At 43.8% G+C, this 19,716-nt stretch overlaps 1 protein-coding gene across 5 annotated transcripts in view; it reads left to right on the plus strand.

The window, feature by feature from the left end:
• The window catches only part of DPF3 (double PHD fingers 3), a 190,084-nt gene extending 174,601 nt beyond the window's left edge, over positions 1–15,483 (plus strand). For all 5 annotated transcript variants that reach the window (XM_009102017.4, XM_018907584.3, XM_018907582.3 and 2 more), the window contains 2 exons: positions 719–800; positions 1,851–15,483. In XM_009102017.4, the coding sequence (XP_009100265.1) occupies positions 719–800; positions 1,851–1,921 (153 nt within the window). In that variant the 3' untranslated portion in view covers positions 1,922–15,483. The remainder of the gene's footprint in view (positions 1–718; positions 801–1,850) is intronic.
• The last annotated feature ends 4,233 nt before the right edge of the window (positions 15,484–19,716 follow it).

A 19,716-nucleotide genomic window follows, 5' to 3' on the forward strand; every position in this document is an offset into this window, starting at 1 on the left:
GCCTGTGAGAATCTTGGAAAATTGACAGTGGCTGGAGAACTTTGGAGGTGATTAGCTAACACGATATTCCCTACAGCAGAATAAATTTGAAGCCTGAGATTTTGGTTTTGCTTAAGCATAAAAAAATCTGAACCTGGGGAGCTTAGGAATCACAGGATACTTCAGAGCAGCTTTTTTCACCCCAAATATATGAAAGAGCTGCAGACCACATGGTGGGGTCATGTAATTTCCATCTGTTTCACAAAAAGAATTTACTCAGCTGAGTTTTGGAAAACTGTCTAAGTCAAAGGTTTCCTCTGAAGGAATGAGATGAGCACATGGCGACACCGGAGCCCAACAAAGCCTGTCCTCTTCTCAGAACAGCATATCCCCAGCATAACAGCTTTTACTCCTGCATTACAAGGCCATCTAGGACTGCAACTCCTTCTCATAGTGATTTTCTACTTGGAAACTGAGCTGTCTTGTGCTGAGAGAGGCTTTCTGCAGCCTCTCAGGAATATGGTGGCTAATCATGGATGAACAAATGTGATGCTTGTAGCCTTTACATTCCCAGCAGTCTCTTAGTCTCTGTTGTTGCAGCTCTGCTTTCCCAGCTGAACACTGCTGGTTACCCTACTTAAGTTTTCATCTTGGCAAGAGACTAATTTAAATATTTTTCTCTCTTCTCCTCTCCTTCTCTCCCTGTTTCCCTACTGTCTCTCCAACAAACCTGCCTCAGGACCAGCTGCTCTTCTGTGATGACTGTGACCGTGGCTATCACATGTATTGCTTGAATCCACCAGTCTTTGAGCCCCCAGAAGGTAACATATGACTGAAGTCTGCTTTAAAAATCACAATAAAGTCTTTGTGGAGAAGGGAAAAATTTCAGAAAGGTGTTTTGAACCATGCAGGGTTAAGGAAACAGTAGTGAAGCAAGGGGAGATAGCACTGGAAAGAAACACAATTAATAGATGTGAAACACTAGTGTGATCTGTGGTATCCTATTCAATCTTGCCTGGTCTCCTCCTCTTCCAGAACATGGCTCTTTTGTGGGTCATGGGTACCTTTGGATGTCCCACATTTCGCTTGTCGCCTCAATTTAGTCAGCTTAATTAAGTGCCTGTAAAATGTGACTTTGAACTTCTTAAGAAGTCAAAGTCCTGGAGAGAAAGTCTCAGACAGGGAGGTCCTCTCTGGAATATCTGAGAGCCTGTTGGCAGGAGACTGGATTAAAGGGAATTACCTTCCTTGCTCTATGATATGTTTCTGTTTAGGCAGCATGAGGGTTTTGTGGTCTGTACTACATTTGGTATGTAGTTATGAGCCACTGCAGGGGGTTCAATCAGACCATACTATGACTGGTTGGAGTTTGTCACTTGGCTGTGGAGCAGAGGAACCAGTCTTTTACCACTAGAGGTTCTCTGACTAAAATCCTCAGAGAGCAGTAGAATTGGAGCCTTGTGAGTGCGAGTGACTGCAGTTTACATGAGGGGGAGGACAAGAATAACTACAAATTAATCGTGCATTCAGGAGCTAATGTTTGTAACTTTGGTAAAAAGGAAGCTAAATCAGGAGGGGAAAATCTTGAAATGCAGCTAATAATTATCTAAATGTTTCTGTTCCACTGGGAAGTGGTTTATTGGAAGTGTGAAAATATAAAACACCTCATTGCAGTGCACACCCTAGCAGCATTGCAGCTCGTGTAGAAAGCCTAAGGACACAAAAGCAAGGGCAGCAGAGTCTGCTTCACAAAAATACATGCAATTCCAATATTAGGAAATATCTCATATACTATTCAAGCCAATCTTGACATAAACTCTGAGTGCCTGGATTTCATGTCATTCCTATAAGAAGGATTTCTTCATTTGCAGGGAGCTGGAGTTGTCATTTGTGCCAGGAGCTACTCAGAGAGAGAGCATCAGCTTTTGGCTACCAGGCCTGAGGAGCTCCAGCAGTCAAGAAACACCTTGCTCCTGGTGTTGCCATACCAGCACACAATTCCCACCCAGAACACAAAGACACGACCCACATCCAAACAAACGGACACTCAAATACAGGAAGAGGTATCTGTGGTATTCACTGTCACTAAGCCAGACCTCCTGGGCTCTGCTAGGACTGTGTACTTTCCCAATGATCCGGATGAAATCTCTTCACTGCTGTGCATGGCTGCTGCTTGCCATTAACAGGCTCATGTGCATTATGGAAGGGGGAGGGTTGTTATACCAACACGGAGAAGTCAATTTTGTGTGGCCTTGTGCTTTCTGTTTAGTCTTTTTTTAAATGAAAAAGTAGTAAGATGTTTCCCAAGGAATTATTGGTGAGTACTTCAGCTGGAAGCAGCACCAGGTGTTTCTCTTCAAAGGCTTGACTGGAAATCTCTTTACTGCAACCACTCTGTAGATGCATGGGTGCCTAAGAGGGGTGCTCCGAGAGTTGTGTTTAGTTCAATACTTCCCAGTTCATGAACAGCACATTGTCACTAAGAGAAGAACGGATCAAAACTTTTTGGGGTGACAGTTTTTCCATTGAATCAAATGCCCTGATTTGGCAGATCATTTGGAATCTGTTTTCAGTGTAAGGAAGAGCAGTTCTGGTATGTGCACACTCAGATGCTTAGAGATGCCTTTGGTATTCGGTGTATTCAGTCATACTGTCCCACTGCAATGCCAGCAATACCTTCCAGACACATAATTTCTTTATGTTCAGAAAATTCTGAGTGAAAAATCTTATGTATAAGCAACTGACTTTCTGTTTAGCTCAGAAAATTGGACAAAAGAAAAACTGTCATCTTAAGTTGATCATAGAAAGTAAAAATTGTCAGCTTTCCGAGCAATATAATGTAAGCTGCAAAAAGGAACAATTTTGGCCTAAGGTCAAATGAAGCACTTTGATTAATATTTTGAAATTTCTAAACTAAAACGTTCTGCAATTGAAAGCTGCATTTTCTGGGCATTGCCTAATCCGGGCTTTCAGCATTTCCAAAGTGTTACTGTTTTTTGTCAAAGTAATTATTGAGATCTAACTAAATTTCCCAATAATTTCCCCCCAAATTCTCTACAAACACATCTTTGGCCAATGACAAAATTTGTCTAAAAACCTTCCTTAGCTCTAAAGAAAAGAATCATTTGCTGAACCTAACATGAAAAGAAGAATTTTCATGATTAAAAAATTTAAGTAGGAATAGCTCTACTTCATTTAAGCAAAGCTTTACATGTGAAATGAAGAAATTTTAAGTGAGACGATCCATTGAAAAAAATTTATTGCAGTTGAATCTCTTTGAATAACTTAAGACATTACTAGGAGAATAAGTACATCAAATATTTTCTACAAAACACATCTTTAAGTTTAAAAACCTACCACTCCCTGAACTGCCAAGTAGCCCAGAATAACCATTTTTTTGGGTATGAGGTATATCACTTTCTATGCATAGATTTAAGTGGGTTTATAATATAAATTTATGAGAGCAGCATGTGACTCATGTTGCTGGTACAAGTAGGTAAGGATACTGAAGATTATATTTGGCATGTTTATATTGGTTGAAACTCTTCTGCAAAATGAAATGTCCCCAGACACTTGAAATACTTTGTGAAACAATATTGGTGAGCTATTTTTTCTTCCTTCTGCTAATTACACTTAGTTAGGATGAGCTATACTGACCTAGGGCACTTTTTCTCATTATTTAGATAGTTTTTTCCCCTTTTGTTCAGCTTACACACCAAAAGTAGCTGTCTCAGCTACTGGATTCTCCCACCTACTGTTGCAGCTTCTTCGCAGGCGTATTTTAACCTGTTAGAAAAAAAAAATTAGAAAGTGTTTATCTTAATTGTGTTGGACCAAATTTCTCCTGGAGCAGCTGCACTGGCTACCCGTAAAATTCATTCAAAATCTTGTGCTTTCCATGAGCCGAGAACACAAAGAAATTTAAGCATCAAGTCTGGAGAGAGCAAAGTGGAAGCTTGTGCACTTGCATCAGGTGTCTGATACCTGTTGGGACGAGACCCTTGAGCAAATATAACATAAAGCATCTTCCTCCCAGTCTGGAACTGCCCTGGCCCTGGGGAGCACCTGGAGGACACAGCTGATCTGCATGAGCATTTAACCCCTCTGGTGTAGATGTTGGTGTGGTTGAACCCTGCTGATCTGGCATTTTGGAACCATCACGTGGTTCAGTCTGATACAAAATCCTGTTGCTGTTGTGGCCAGGAGTGCAAGTGTGTATTCACCAGAGACACCACTGGGCTCTGTTACAGAAAATGGGTGTTTTGGGTGTTTTGACTGGAAATGAGAAGTGTGTGTGCTGCAAGAAACTTCTGTGGTGCTGCTGCTGGTGGGATCAGCAGATGTGGATTAGTGTTTGGGCTGGTCCTCAGCCACCAGGACCTAGAGACTTCCATCATAAAAATCACCATTGCCTTCCAGTGTCCTGATGTTTACACTGACCTTGGAGGAGTAGGACGATGTCTGCATTCCTAAACAGAGAGGACGTGCATGTTGTTTTGTACTATGTGTTAAGCAGACACTCGTGGCTCATCATGTAAGTCTCAGGTAGCCTGGTTGGTGGAACCAGCTGGTGCAGAATTTCAGTGGTCCCCATCCCTATGACAGAGACATTGCTAAAGGAGCTGTGCTCTCTGTGCACACCTGCTTTCCTGTTTTGTGGTTTTGATCCAGAGCTGTTTTTTTCCTCCCACAACCATTGTTCTGCAGCCAACAATGTCTTTCATGTTCAGAAATACTCCTCCGTGGCCTTGCTGAGGTTTTATCACTAATGAGGTATGACAGAAGGACAGATTGCTAGATCTTCAATGCCAAATTGTTGTTTGCCATCTGAGATCAGTGTGACAGGGTGCTTGCCCACAGTGGACCAGCTGTGTTTCATCTCTCCAGCTTTATGCTGTGTGCTGTGTAGCCAGGCAGCTCCAGGTAACTTTGGCAGCAGATTAGATACAATCTCTCCCACACAAAGATCTTCCTCCAGCTACAGCCTTCCTTCTTCACTAGCTGAGTCCAAGATAAGGGGCTGGAATGGACCTCTCAGTGACATTTTTAGCATGCATTTGGAGCCATGTGTGTTGGTGCACTTTAGAAATACTGACTGACCTCCCAAGTGAAAAATGCACCATCTTTGCTGAGATGCAGGGAGGTTGTGGCACTACCATGGGGGCGAGGAAGAGGAGCTCAGAAAGTCTGATAACTGATTCCCTGTCACCTGCTGCCCCACTGGGGACAGTCCTCCTGCATGACTGCTCTGATGTGTGACTTGGGCTGCACCATCTGCTGTCAGGCAAATCTTGCCGCTGATCTGGTCTGGCCACTAAACAGTGTGAGGGCTCTGGCTCAGTGTGCTGCTCTCTCTCTTGCTGTGGCAGGACATGCAAGTTTATTGGCAGTCACTGAGGTGAACAAACTCTAGTGTTTTTCAAAACTCTTCTGTGTAGGCAAGGCAATTAATATTTTAGCACAAATCAGGGCAAACTACCACGAGATGGTAGATCCTGCATGCCTTGAAGACTTCAAGAACGGACAGATTCCTAGATGTATTTTAATTAAACACAATCTTCTTTACTCACAGGAATGTCTGACTGAAAAAGGTTTGTGTTATAAAGGAAGTCAGGCTGGATGATGTAATTGTTCTTCCTGGCCTTATTATAAAAACACATGTTTACTGTGGGAGAGGATGTATTTAAATACAAGCGTGTCTGCATAATGGCCTTAAAGTATGTTAGTTAAACATATGCATGTGATCCTTCTACTTTTGACTCCTTTTGGATAACCTAAAAAAGGTCAGTTAGAGAAAATTATCTTTACTGATGCAGTAAATTGTACATTACCTCCTTCATTCCCACAATGGTATCTACTTTGGGACTGGCTACCTCGGGCTGTTCCAGAGACTGACCAATTCAGACTGTATTGTGTGAAACCATGGCTTGCCTCTGGCTCTCCCTCCATCACATTTGTGTGCTGCTCTGCCCAGCTTTCTGTCTGTGGTGGGAAGACTGGCTGGGCAGGGCAGCACCTGCAGGGGCAGACTCAGAAACCAGAGGGGTGGAGAAATGACCACTGAACGGGGGCATGCAAGTGGTACCACTGAGGAAGTGAACTCGTGTTGCCAGCACAGAGCTCCCCCCATAGCTTGGAAAAGGCAATACCTTTGAGAAACATGAGATGGGTCCTAATCTACCCCCAAACTGTGCTTCCATAGCTGTGTGGTTGCATCAAGCTTACAGTGCACAGAGTTTACATTCTGCAAATGTACCTCAGACCAGCTCTTGCGCTAAGAAAGTCACTATTGAGTGTGTTCTTTTGAAGCAAATGTGACTCTAAATAACTTTGAAATCTTGATTTTTCTTCTCTCTTTAGAAGGAGCTTAGTCAATTCTGCCCCAAAGGAAGATTCTCCTGCACCATGCAGTTTTATGGGGCTGTAGCATTTTCTTTACACCTACAGCATGTGTTTTGACAGGGGTCATTTGGGAGGTGAGGAGTGGATGGGGGTAGAAAGGAATATTAATAAAGCTTATCACTGCTAGAGGGATAGTGTGCATTGTGGGCAAGAAAATTCCAGGTAGAGCTGGGCATGATTTTTCTGTGTGGAATGAATTTATTTTTAAAACATGTGTTTTTGAGAGAACCATAATTATTCATATATCGAAGTCCAATCTGGCAAATAATTTAATACAAAAACTGAGGGGGAACAATCAAAAGAGCTGAAAATTATTGTTTCAATATTTTTAGAAAAAAATCATTTCAATATTTGAGTTTTAAAGTTAATATTATTTATATTGGGAAAAACCTGGCACCAGTCTTTGAGGGAAGAAAGTGTAGATCTTATGGAGGACATGAGTAAAAGATAGATTATCTTTTCGATGTTGTTAGGGGAGACTGTGGGATGATCACGAGGAGGTCACCTGACATTTTAACAGTTGGCTAGTTCTATAATTTTTGGAAAATAAGTTCTGTGGAGCAGAGCAGGCAGACAGGTCAGGAAAGCCCTTTTCTAACCATTTCTTGGTTCATTATGATCTTACCATCTCCTACTTTTGCATGACAGGAGGAGGGGAGTGTGCAGCTGAGCAGGGTGACCACGGCTGCTGGGCAGGAGCAGGGGGTGCTGCCCCAGCCCCCCAAATAAGGGGTGTCCCCAGACAAGCTGGCAGGGATGCTCACGGACTGATGGCCAAACCTGGAGCTCAGATCCCAGCTGCTGACCTGGATGGGGACAGCCTGTCCCGCAGCGCTGGGGGCTGTGCCTGGCTGCCACCACAGGGGCACTCAGAGCTGCTCCAAGCCAGTCCAGGAGTGGGACATTCCCCACACCCCGCCCACGGGGAGTTATAAAGCATGGGGCTCATTTCCACTTGCAAAAAGGATTGTGGCACTGCTTGTGGGCAGGTGCTCAAATCTGTGCCTCGCTCCTGGAGAAAAGGCAGGATGGCAATTCTTATCTGCTCCTGCACAGCACCTGGAGCCTACAAACAGTGTGCAAGCCCTAAGTGCTGCTCTTTACCACAGTGCTGCACACCCAGGCTGTGGCACAGCAAAAAGATCCAGCTCTTCTGGGCTGTTCCTTACACCTTTATTTCTGCCAGCCGTGGGCCTATGACACTGCCTGGGAGATAGGAACAGGTGGCAAGGCAGGAGTTGGATGCATAAGATCCCAGACCCCGGGGAAGGAACAAAAAAGTTTAGTTGCTGCGGCTGTGCCTCTCCTCTGGTAAAAGAGGGCAGGAATTGTGACTGGCAGGCAGCCAAATCTATCTTTGGTGGTGATACAATTACTAGCAATGACCTCCAGCCACAGCAGTAGTTAAATGGCTTTTCAGGGCAGGCACCAAACCTGGTCTGGTTTACGTAAGATAAACTCAGGTTTGCTGGAGGGGCAGGGAGAGGAGGGGGGGGTCTGTGGTTTCAAGGGGACTGATTTACAAGTGCAGCTCCCCAGCCCACTCCCCACGGTGTTCCCCTGGCTCTGCAGGCTCAGGCAATGTTGCTGTCCTACCAGTGCCATTGTCCAGGGCCAAAGCATCATGTCCCCACTCCTGGGAGCAGTTTTGCAGAGGCTGGCACTGTCCCAGCTCTGTCCTGGCGGTGCTGCCTGGGGCACAAGGTCTCACTGCACTGCAGACAAGGGTGAGAGTGTCCCAGGCAGTGTCCTCGGCCCCTGGGGTCAGTGGCTGTCTTGAAGGAGGCAAGGCTGCAGGTTGTTAAAGCACAATTCTGCTGTCCTGATGGCCAAGCCTTAGCACAGGGTAGAGGAGAGGTGCATCATCCTCCTGTGTCTCCAGCTGTGCCTCTGGAGTATTTGGACATCCCTCCACCACTGTGCATTGGGGCACTTAACTGAGGGCAAAGGGGAAGGTAAAGAGCAGCAAGTGCCTCCAGGGGACAGAAGGGGTTTTAGGCTTTACCCTTTTATTGTATGCCAGTGAGAATGCCAGGCATTTAGCAGCTGGGGAATCAAGCCAAGAGTTTATTAATATTTGTTGTGTATTTCTGCCATGTTGGGTGAAAATGTAAAGTGTTATTACATTAGTGCATTTAGAATATATGTTGTTACTGATGTTTTGAAATGAGAAAATTACTATTTTCAGATCAGCTTCCTGCCCTTTCTGTGCATGAAGTTAAAAATAAAGCACTTCATACCAGAAAATTGCTGATTTTTCAGGTATTGATGTTTTCTTTCAGTCTCCTGTCAATCTAGTTATCCATCTGATTCAGTTCATTGTAACAAACTATAGGTTTCACCTCCACGGTGACTCGGGAAATATTTCATCTCTTCCCACTTTCAGAAGCTAGGGAGAGAGAAGGGCAGGTTTTATTCTTTGTATTTGGAAAGACTGATAAAGGATGACACATTCATTTCATGTTCATCTCCTTTCCATGTCTTGAATGATTGAATTGGTTGGCTGGGAGAGCATTCCTTTCTGTAGTGGTCTGAAGTGCTGCCATGGCTCACCTCTCTGTGAGAAGGCACAGTCCAGCATTTTGTTCACTTGGACAGGACTCCTCCTGTTACTGCCATATAAGACTTTGGAACTGCTAATTCCCATCAGGAACCCTTGTGCCTACAAGATAAGGTCTTCCCTTCCATTTCTCAAGATCTTCTGCCTGGAAGGCCAAACCGCCTGCTGCCCATGAACTCTGATGGAGCACAGATCTGTTCCCAGCCCCAACATGTGCTTCTGCTGGACACAGGACCACATCTGGATGCTCATAATCCAGATGTGGTCCTGTACTCCCACTGCAGAACTCCCACTGCAGAATTTGTGAGCAGCAGTGAAAAAGGAAGTATCTGCTGAAAAACAAAGGACAAGACATGAATGTTATATGTAACCTACTCTTCCTTTATAGCTCTCCTGGAGTGCAACACTAGAGATGTGCCCCTGCATACTTTTGGGAAGGCTGTGCTTGAGGAATTTCTAAGTGTCATCTCCATCGAGCTTCATTACAGAATATCTTTCCTTGTTCATTCTTATTTTCTTACAGTATTTCAGAGCCAGTGTATAGTAAAAGTGATTTGAAAGGTTTAGAACAATTCAGAAATAGACAGGTCCAAATCAAACCATCAGCTTTTATCTCTCCCTTAGAAGTGTTCAACAAACCTTTGATCATTGCAGAGAATCAAGCTTGTGTGCTTATTTAATCTCAACTCAGCATTAAGGCCATACAGTAGTTCATAAAGACTTTTCAGTCATAAAATATTCTTTTTAAAAAGTGAAAGATATTTACTCTTTGCCTTGATGGCTTTCCATTTTTCTGCTGCAGCAGAGATTAACAGTCTTCCTGTTTACTTGGAGTTCCTTCCAGCACTGCAGCCTGGGTCAGAAGTGATTGGTATAGGCCTGGAAACAATGTATTTCATTGAACTGCAGACCTAAAGAGAAGCTCAACAGTATTTAAGTAAATTGTCATCTGTGTGACTCAGTCAGATCTTCTAAGAACCAGAAGGTTGTGTACATACTAATGTATTGGATCGCCTTCACATGCCATTTCAGGTTGAATGTGCTGCCATTGGTATATGCTTTTTTCTTCCCACTAGAAGTGGTTGAAAAGAAAAACACAACAATTAAAATTGGGGATGAGGACGATTGAGTTACAATCTTTGCTGTTGATCCTTTATTTGATTTGGGACAACATTGTCCCCATTATTCTAAAGGAAAATAGAAGGAGAATAAATCGGTGACATCATAGCACTTCTCCCAGATAAAAGCTGTTTTCTCATCATCTTGTAAGTTCACTTTTAAAATGCTGAAAAAATGATCCCTGAATAGTGACATTGGCACAGCCTTGCTGTGTGATGCTATGGTATTAATTTTTAATTAGGAGATTTTAAGTTGTATATACAAATATATATACACAAAAATATTTGTGTATCATCCAAATGTTATTTACTGGAATGATTAGGAATAGATCTAGAGTCCTATAGTAAGTATTACTGAAGAAGAAGGAAAGAGAAAATCCTACTTGTTTTGGAAAGATGTGTCAGAATTCTAAAAAAACAGGGCAAAACATTATCCCTTACAACTTAATCTGAATTGTATTTGGAGCATGACTTATCAACACATGAAAGAGAACCAATGTTCTAAAAAGTGGGACTGATTCTCAGCTGCTCTTAGTCAACATTCATCCACTGACTTTGTGCTTGGCCTGGTATCCTTAAAGATGCCAAGTCTGAGTCTTGGACTTTAGTTTTTATGAAAAGGTATATGGCTGCTTAATAGTTGAGCACATGCAACACAAGCTAGAAAACAGTAATTTCTATCTCTGTCTATAAGTCTGGTCTGTTCATGCCCTGTTCTGGCCCAACCTGGCTCCAGTGATGCCATGTCACAAGTTACAAAGGAAAGTGAAAAATTTCAGCAAAAGATAATGATGGAACAGTCAGCAACCAGGGCAAATGTCTCTCTGACTTCATGGAGTTTGAGCTTGTTTCATCAGTTTTCAGTATACTGCCTTCTGATTTTCTGTGAACAACTCCTCACTGCTATATCAGGAAACAGTGGACAGCAGGACATTGTCTTCCTCACCTGTGTGAGACCTCACTTCAGTCAGCTCCATCCTTCCCTCTCTTACCCATTTCTAAATCTGTTCTAGTATTTTTGATCTCTCTGTCTCTTCACATGGAAATCTTTTCCTGCCCCTCTCATTTTTAGCTTGTCTCCCTGGAGTCGGTCCTCTTCAGCATCATTTGCTCTGCGACAGCCACCCAGGATATGCCATAGTTATTTAAAGCTTTATTTCCAAGCTTTACTTCTCTCCCAACAGTATGTCCTGACAGTATGTCTTTGCCTTTTAGCCATCCCATGAGTAGGCCCATGTTCATCTCTGGGATAATTTTCCTTTGTGATTACAGCTCATCCCAAAAGGAACCTGTGTTACAGCCAAGCAAAGCCATGCGGCCTTGCTGCTGGCACACACACCCTCCTTCCCTTGTGCCCCAGCTGGGGATGTGGTCAGGCTGCCGGTGCATGAGATCACATCCAGCAGGGCTACTCCCTGGAAGCCAAAGTGTTGCTTAGTAACCCACTCATGGAAGTACCAGAAGCATTTTTCAATCTGTCACATTGGCAAAGAACACTGGCTTCTTGATTTAGAGGCATTCTGCTGTGCGTGGCAGGGCCATGCTCCATTATCTTGCATCCAGCACTATCTGCAAGCAAGGAAATGAACCTCCCATTTAATGGAGGGGCTGGGAGAAGGTGGGGGTGTGAGGAACAGAAAATATTTTCCTAGGAACATGAAGCTTTTAGCTGGTTCTCCTGGCATCTAGTCCTCATCTTAACTCCCTTCCCATGGGAGATATTGTCTGCTTATGAAATGCACTCCAGGGTCCTATAGCAATTGGCCAAACAGGACCCTGCAGCACCTTCATCTATTATGAGACATTACTGCAATAAAACTTGGTGTGTCATACAGAAACTGGATGAGGTATTGCAATATTTATGCTGTAAGCCTCAGTGTCATGGACAATTGCTACAGAATAATGTATGTCTTTTCTTAATGCAGTGGAGTCACAGCAGCTTCAGCAGAGCACACTGAACACAGATCATCTGTGATTGCATGGTTTCCTCGGTTATTTTCAAATTATTCTGCTACAGACACTTAAATGAAAAATATCCTCTCATTCAAAAATGGACCGTAAAGGCTCTTAGGTCACTCCCCCTTTTAAGAAAAAAATTCAGTCTGAGGGCAAGACATCCAAGAACTGGGTTCTGACTTGAGGGTTTTACTCCTTTGTCTGGCACTGGTTTGTCATTTAAAATGGCTTCAAGGAGTAACTTGAGGGCTTTTATTTGAGGTACCTTATGGAATTTGCTATTGCATCTCCTCATTTTGGAAATGAAAAGGTATTTTAAACAATCTCTAACTTTGAGCTCTGGGGACCCACTGGACTCTTCCCGTCCTACTTCTTGATGTCAAAGACAATAGAACCATAGAATGTGTCCAGCCATGGTATCACCCATTTCTGTGGCTTGCCTCCCGTTGACAGATTGTATCCTGGAAGCCCTCTGCAAAAAATTGAAGGGCTTTTATATGGGTTGTTGAAGGTCCAGGGTGATCTGAAGACAAGGTTGTTAGACAAATGTACCCAAGGGCTCTTTTGGTCTTTGGAGTGTTATTTACCTGGGATGATGCTCAGTGTTGCAGTGATGAAATCAGCAAGTTTCATCACTCTTTTTTGGTGTAAGTTCTTGTCAGTGCAAGCCAGTGACATGCACAATAGTCATGTGCTAAAGCTTGGCTCAGCATAAAGATGAAAAAACATCCCACAGTAGTGGAAGCTCCTGACCTAATTTCTGAGAACTTTTTGAGGAGCTGAGCACCTTCCTGTGCTCTTTCCCAGTCTAATAAATAAATTTGGCTATGGGATAAGGAATCCTTCAAATTCATTTTATGTAGTTGTATTTTTATTGCATATAGTTTAAGAAGTACAGAAAGTGGTCAAAAAATGCTCCTGATGACTGGCCAGCATAAGAGCATTTGATGATCTGCTGTGAATCCCAGAGCCGAAGTGTCTACATCACAAAAATATTCAGAATGAACTGTTTTCTCCAGGGGGCAGGGAGCATTCTTGGTAGGGAAGCAAAGACTGTGAAGATTTTAACTCTTACAACTGGCTGTGCCAGCTCAGAACTGATAGAAAGCTTGCCATTGTGATGCTTTGCTCTGTGGAAAAGGATTCAGAGAAACACCACGTGTACAATGCATTATTGTTTTGAAAGAATTAGGGTATCTGTTTCCAGTCTTCTAATACATTAACCTTGAAGTTTGTTTGTAATTAAATAGTCTAGCCTTACCAGTTAGGCATTGAAGCAAGAGACTTCTTGTTATAAAGACAGTGGGCTAGGGAAGAGCAGGTGTACTGGGTAACCTCTAGGCAACACTGAGAAAGCACATCCACTCCCTGCATTCACAGGGGAGGACACCTCTTTATTTGCACTTACTGTACATTCTGCATCTTAAAATTATTTGAGGTGAGAACCATTTTAGAGCAACTGAGTTGGCTACAAAGCAGGAGATGTTCCACTGGCATTAATTCTTCTTGTTTAGGTTTTGGGGTTTCTATCTGCTCATATACTCACAGCCTTCTTTTCAACATTTGAGGATGCTCTAGATTACTTCTGTCTCACCTATCTGGTATCTGCCTGCCCTTGTGGAAACAACAAACTGTGGGTTGGAAGCTGCCCCACTTCCTGGCTGTACATACCCCTATCTATACAACATGTACGTGTATGTTGAGTGATTGCATTGTAGTGGCTTTTGTAATGCAATAACTGTGGTGTCACGAAAATGTGGTTGGAGAAAACTACACTTACAAATTAACATGAACAGAAAATTAAAAGTCACTGAAAAGGCAATACAGCTTAAGAATTCTTACTGTGAACCACCCCCATGTTTTCCACAGTATACCAACTTCTGTATCTTCTAAATACCCTTTTATCCTCTTTGCAGCAGAAGTGAAGCTTAATTTTATGTCTGTACTCTGAACTGGAGACATTGGTACTCAGTTCTTTCATAATGTGCTGATGAATTGAAATGCTAACCTTGTCATGGGTTTGCCAGCTTCCATAGATTCCCACCAAAATAATGCACTGCCAGCTGGTGAATAGCCTGGAGGAGTTTTGGGTGCTGACTGAAGTGTGCCATTGAAATGTTGGTCTTCAGGGCCATGAGGTTTTGTATTGATGCCTGTAAGAAAAAACCCAGCAGTCTCAGATGAACTCAAATGTCCTGTTAGTCACATGGCAGGTACAGAGACAAGTCAAAACAACTGAGTGGGGGGGAAAAAATAAGGGCTCCTGCCTGAAGAAAACCCTACATACCACTCTCATTTCAGAGGAAAAACCCTCCTGTGAACAATCCTGGATGACAAGTAGGTGGGCTCAAATGCTGGAAAGACCCATTTCTGTAGTGTGCTTGTCACTGTGTCTTTGGTTATGTACATGTACCAGAATAGGAGAAAATGTCTGCCTTCCTTTCAAATTCCTTTTCAGCTTTGTACACTGCCTCCAGGTTGCCTGCTGCTACACCCCGTGAGGCCTCATTGGAGTGTACACTGTCTTGCTTGGTATTTGTTTACTTTTGGCGGCCACAGACTAAGGTCACAGGTTTGGGAACCAGTACATAATTGTAAGGACAGCTTCCTGTGTTACTTTCCCCCCCTCTTCCTCTTTTGTAAAATGTGAACCTTTCTTTGGAACTCTGAAGTGACTGTATTGTTACAATGTTTGTATGTAGAGATTTGTTTTAACATGGCTTGTGTGGAGGATCTTTGCTCTTCTTATCTCACATTCAGTTTATTAAATGCTTGATAGCTTTGCCAGCCTTCTGTGGGGGAGGAGAGGTGACGGGGTGGCTTCAAATTTTGGCTTTTGGGCTTTTGCTCAGCTTTACCTGGAGCAGTATGTGAATCTGGGGGGCTCCTGACTGTTCTGCAGTCATCCTGATCTGATTGCTTCTTGGAGAAAGAGATCAGCCTTGAAATCCTCTGAAAAACTGGATTGTTTAGTGTGCTAAGCCAGCACTGACCAAGAAGGCCCATCAGTTTGTCATGCATGGAAAACTGCATGGTGTTTCACCCCGCCAGAAGGTGTCTGTTGAGCACAGAGTGAATCAAGGCAACTCACACTGCTCTGCAGATGCCAATGGAGCCACCACAGCTTGCACCAGCCAAGGTTCGGCCCTTCTGTGTTTTGGTGGTTAGGAAACCTGTGAGTGAAATCCTACTGAGGTCTGAGAGGAGAGGAAAATGGGTGTTGGAAGCCTCTCAACTTCGCAGGATTTCTTTGGTATTCATACACATTTGCAAGAATGTATTCCAAGCATCTTGTACTGTTATTAGTAACTTGTACTGTAGTTTGTTAGCAGTGTTGACTACCTACATAGCTAATATTCTGTTGCAACTTAGAAAACGTGTAAACAACTGCAGAAAACAGGAGTTTAGAACTTGTATGTACTGTTTTTTTATATTAAAGCACTTCAATTAAAAGTTCAAGGAAAAATGCTTCTGTAGCCTTTGTATCTGTTTGAATAACAGGTGAGTAGAAAGAGATGGGAGTGCCCTCTTCCCAAGATCTTCCCTGTTTGCTTTGGTACTAACCAAAAGAGATGGGTAAATTTTTGGGAAGATCTTTGTGTGTTAAAGTTTATTCAGCAAACAGAAGGTGCCAACAACCTAATCCAGAAGACATTATAATCCTACGGAGTCCCTACAACCAAGGCTGACGTGTCTGAGGGATGGCTGAGACATCACCGAGTGCTGATTCACACAGTGAGTATCTGCAAAAGAGGATGTAGTACATTAGATTTCCTTTATTTTTATCACAAAGTCCCTCAGAGATCACTGGAAGCCTTTAACAAGTTCATGTGAAAGTGAAGAAAAAGCATTCCCAGTCCACGGTTATTTCAGGGGTACTGGAAAGTGGTGGGTTTGAGTACCAGAGGAGATGTGTTGGAAAACAGCAGCACACAGAGGCAACAAATGGTCCTCACCACACACCCCAGAAACTGTTTCTCTCTCCTCCCTGCCCCCTGGCCCCTCTCAGTGTGCATATCCAAATACTTTCCTGGATCACATCGCTGTGGGATCGGTGTGCATAAACAGACGTCTCTAAAGCAGCTTGTGATTTGGTGATCTCAGCCCAGCTCTTAGTAGCCAGATGCCCATAATATGAAAACAACCATCAAAACTGTCTCTTTTGCTGGCACTGTTTAATCAAAGGGACAATGGGAGAGAATGGCAGTCTTATTTCTACAAAGAGCCCTTCAATGTCAAATTTGCCATACAGTAGAGTAGCATTCACCTCTGTGGCACAGACCACAGCCACTCTGGAAGGGAACAAAAGCTCTCAGACAGCACGCAATTAATCCAGCATCTATTAAACCAAGCACGGGTAATTTTGAAGGAACTTAACAGATTTCTGCTTTAAATTATTCTAAGCACTATTTTTTTTAACTCTGCACAGTATGCACAGCTCAAAGTACAAACCAGAAGGCTCTGTTTCTGGCAGCTGTTGTCTTCCTGGTAGCTGTTTTACATCCCTGGCATCTCATAATCCTGAGACAAAAATCAAGTGAAACACAGCAGAGGAACAGCACTAAAATGCCTCTGGTTTTCCTGCTGCCCGAAGCCGTGTTCAGGTGCTCAACGCCAGAGCAAACAATTAATTCCATTACCAAGGGAACTAATGAAATCTGGTTTCCTATGGATTGATGACAAGATGTTACCTTGGTGCCAGAGACTTAAGAAGTTAGTCTTTCTGCCAATATCTTGAATCCAGATGAGGATTCTATCAGCACTAGTCTCTGGAAAGGCATAATGAACTTTGAAATGGATACATTAAAAAAAAAAAAGACACTATATTACACAGCATACAGTGAGAGATGAAATTTACAGCTGATGGGAATTTACAAGATAATTAAAATAACAGAACAAAACAAATATACCTAGTTTGCTAAGTCCTAAAAATGGGACTGGTGCTTGTTTTATTTCTATAATGTCTGTCCCCACTTTTTCCAATGCAATGCTATTGAATAACAATGTGATTGCAAAAAAAGACACAAAGTATTTGTAATAATAGAGCAAAAGGTGTAAAAAACCAATATGTTTTCACAGAGGAGGAAAATTATTCAAAGATAGAAGATAGACATGTATTTTTAAATCTTTTTAAAAGTGATTTGGAAAAGTAGAAGAAAAGTCAGGTGAGAAGTGTACTGAGAATGAAAAACTGTTCTGGGCAGTCAAAAGAAGAGTTGACTGTGAAGAGCTGCAGAAGTTTTTCATGATAATGAGGAACTGGATTGTAAAATGACAGATGAAATCTACTGTCGATAAATGCACAGTACTGCTTCTGGGGGGAAAAAAACCACCCTAATTATACATGCATAATGAGGGGCTCTAAATCACCCATCACTGCACGGGAAAATGATCTCAGCATTGTTGCTAATTTTGAGAAAATGACAGGTCAAGGCTGAGCAGGTGTCAAAAAAGCAAGTACAATGTTGGGAATAACTAGGAAGGGAGGAAAAAAAAAAAGAGACAAAACAGAAAACATCATTAAGTCTCTGCATAAATCTGTGGTGTGGTCCTGTGCTAGGTAGTGTTTGCAGCTTGTTCATGCACTGACCCTCCCATCCCCACAGCCCAGAACACATCCAAAGAGCCAGAAGAGGCACAGCCAGAAAGCAGGGGTGCAATGGGACAGCTGTCATGCAAGGAGAGAACCAGTGGGCTGGGACTCGCTGGCTGTCAAGAGTGGTGGCAAAGGAGAGACAAGTTTGCAGGTTTGCCAGGAACCAGCCACTGCAGAAAACAAGCTGCACTTCCAGCCGCAGCCATACTGAAGGATCTGGATCCCTGCAGCTGAGTAGGCAGAACCTAGCTGTGGGGTACGTGCTCTATATGCACCTTGGTCCTCATACTTGTGGCCCCCAAACTTCCTAGAGGTCATTATTAGGGAAGGTTATCTCCACATTTAATCCCATACTTGGATTTTCACATCTTATTTTAATAGAGATTATCCTTCATCTCAGGTTTATTTTCCCACCCATTTAGTATCTGTCCATATGGGGAGAAAATCTATTTGACACTTCAGACGTAGTTTCTTGAGGAAGTTAAGCGGTGCCTGTTTATTTCATTCACTACAGTTGACAAAGATAATCAAACAGCTTGTGGTTGAAGCCTTTGCCATTTTTCTGGTACAAAAGCCATATGAAACAGTAAAGCAAAATTCAGCAAACCACACCTAAACTCCAGGTGGGTGCAAACCTAGCAGCACACCAGAAGAGGGTGAACCTCCCATCCACTTGTGTGGGACCATGATTTCATCTCTAAGTGTAGAAGCTTCCTAAGAAGATACAACAGTGATTGCAAAGACTAAAGGTGGCTCTTCATCACAGCAGAAATCAATTTAGTGCCTTTTTACTATGTGCTCCTGCAATGCCCTAGTGCATCTATCTATTCTGATACCACAATAGCTCACTGTTGTGCAGCCTCCGCTTTAGTGATTTGTTTACATGCCTGTCTTATTCTTGGGAAATATGAATCCATAGGAACTGAAAGAGCATCCTTCCCAAGGCTGGCTGGCTGTGCTGAATGGAAGAAAGACCCATCAGTCTCAAAGAGATGTTATGGAGAGCAAAGGTACCTCCCCAGCAGCCTGACCTTGGCAAGGAGACAGGAGACTCACCACTTGTGACAGGCAGCGGTTCCCTTTAATAAATATTTCATGGCAGAGAACGGCAGACTTGGGGAGAAAATGGAGGGCAGGGTTCAGCCTGTGACGCAAGGTGATGTGACCAGACCTTGTCTAGCAGGGCTGGAGGCCACCTAATTGGCATTCCCACACCATGCTTACGAAGAGCATTCTGTAGTCCTCTGGGAACACAAAAATAATTAAAAGGCCCCTCAGCATGCAGTGTTGCTAATGGGCTATTGCCTGCCATGGGATGTTTTTGTGCTCAATTAGAGCTGAGCAACACAGACTGCTCAAAATTCCCATCTCCCTCTGAGAGACACCTGGGTGGACCAAGCCTCCTTTTCTGCTGCACGATGGCCCTTGTTGTGCGCTGCCCTGCAGCGTTAGTGCCGAGCAGCGGGAGGCTGGGGCGGCGGGAGCTCCGTGCGGCAGGGCTGGGCTCGCCGTGTGGCACCGGGCAGGGCACACATCGCTGGGCTCGCCGTGTGGCACCGGGCGGGGCACACAGCGCTGGGCTCGCCCTGTGGCACCGGGCGGGGCACACAGCGCTGGGCTCGCCCTGTGGCACCGGGCGGGGCACACAGCGCTGGGCTCGCCCTGTGGCACCGGGCGGGGCACACAGCGCTGGGCTCGGTTCAGAGCCCTCATCCTCGCAGACCCGGCACCTCCGCGGTGACCCGGCGCTGCGGTATGACTGCGCATATGGCACAAAGCAAAAGGCCCTGGATCTCCTCCAGGCAAGGCCTCGCTCACACGTTGCATATCTGTGTAGATTTCTGGCTTCTCCTAGCAAAGTGCAAGGCTCAGTTGGTGCCAGCCACAGCTGCCTGGCAAAGAATTCCTTCAATATTCACCCCCTTTTCTCTGCACAGATCCTTTATGGGATGATGCTGAGAGACCTATCAACACCTTTTGTGCTTTCTCAGGAGGGATTTGGCCACCTGAAGGCAATTTCTCTCTGCAGTCTCAGATTGCCTTCTGTCCAGGCACCTGTTTCATTTACCAGCCCTGCTGTGGAGGCTGCCTTGCCAGGTCTCTGT

The sequence above is a fragment of the Serinus canaria genome, chromosome 5, assembly GCF_022539315.1.
Source record: "Serinus canaria isolate serCan28SL12 chromosome 5, serCan2020, whole genome shotgun sequence".
NCBI classification, from domain to species: domain Eukaryota; kingdom Metazoa; phylum Chordata; class Aves; order Passeriformes; family Fringillidae; genus Serinus; species Serinus canaria.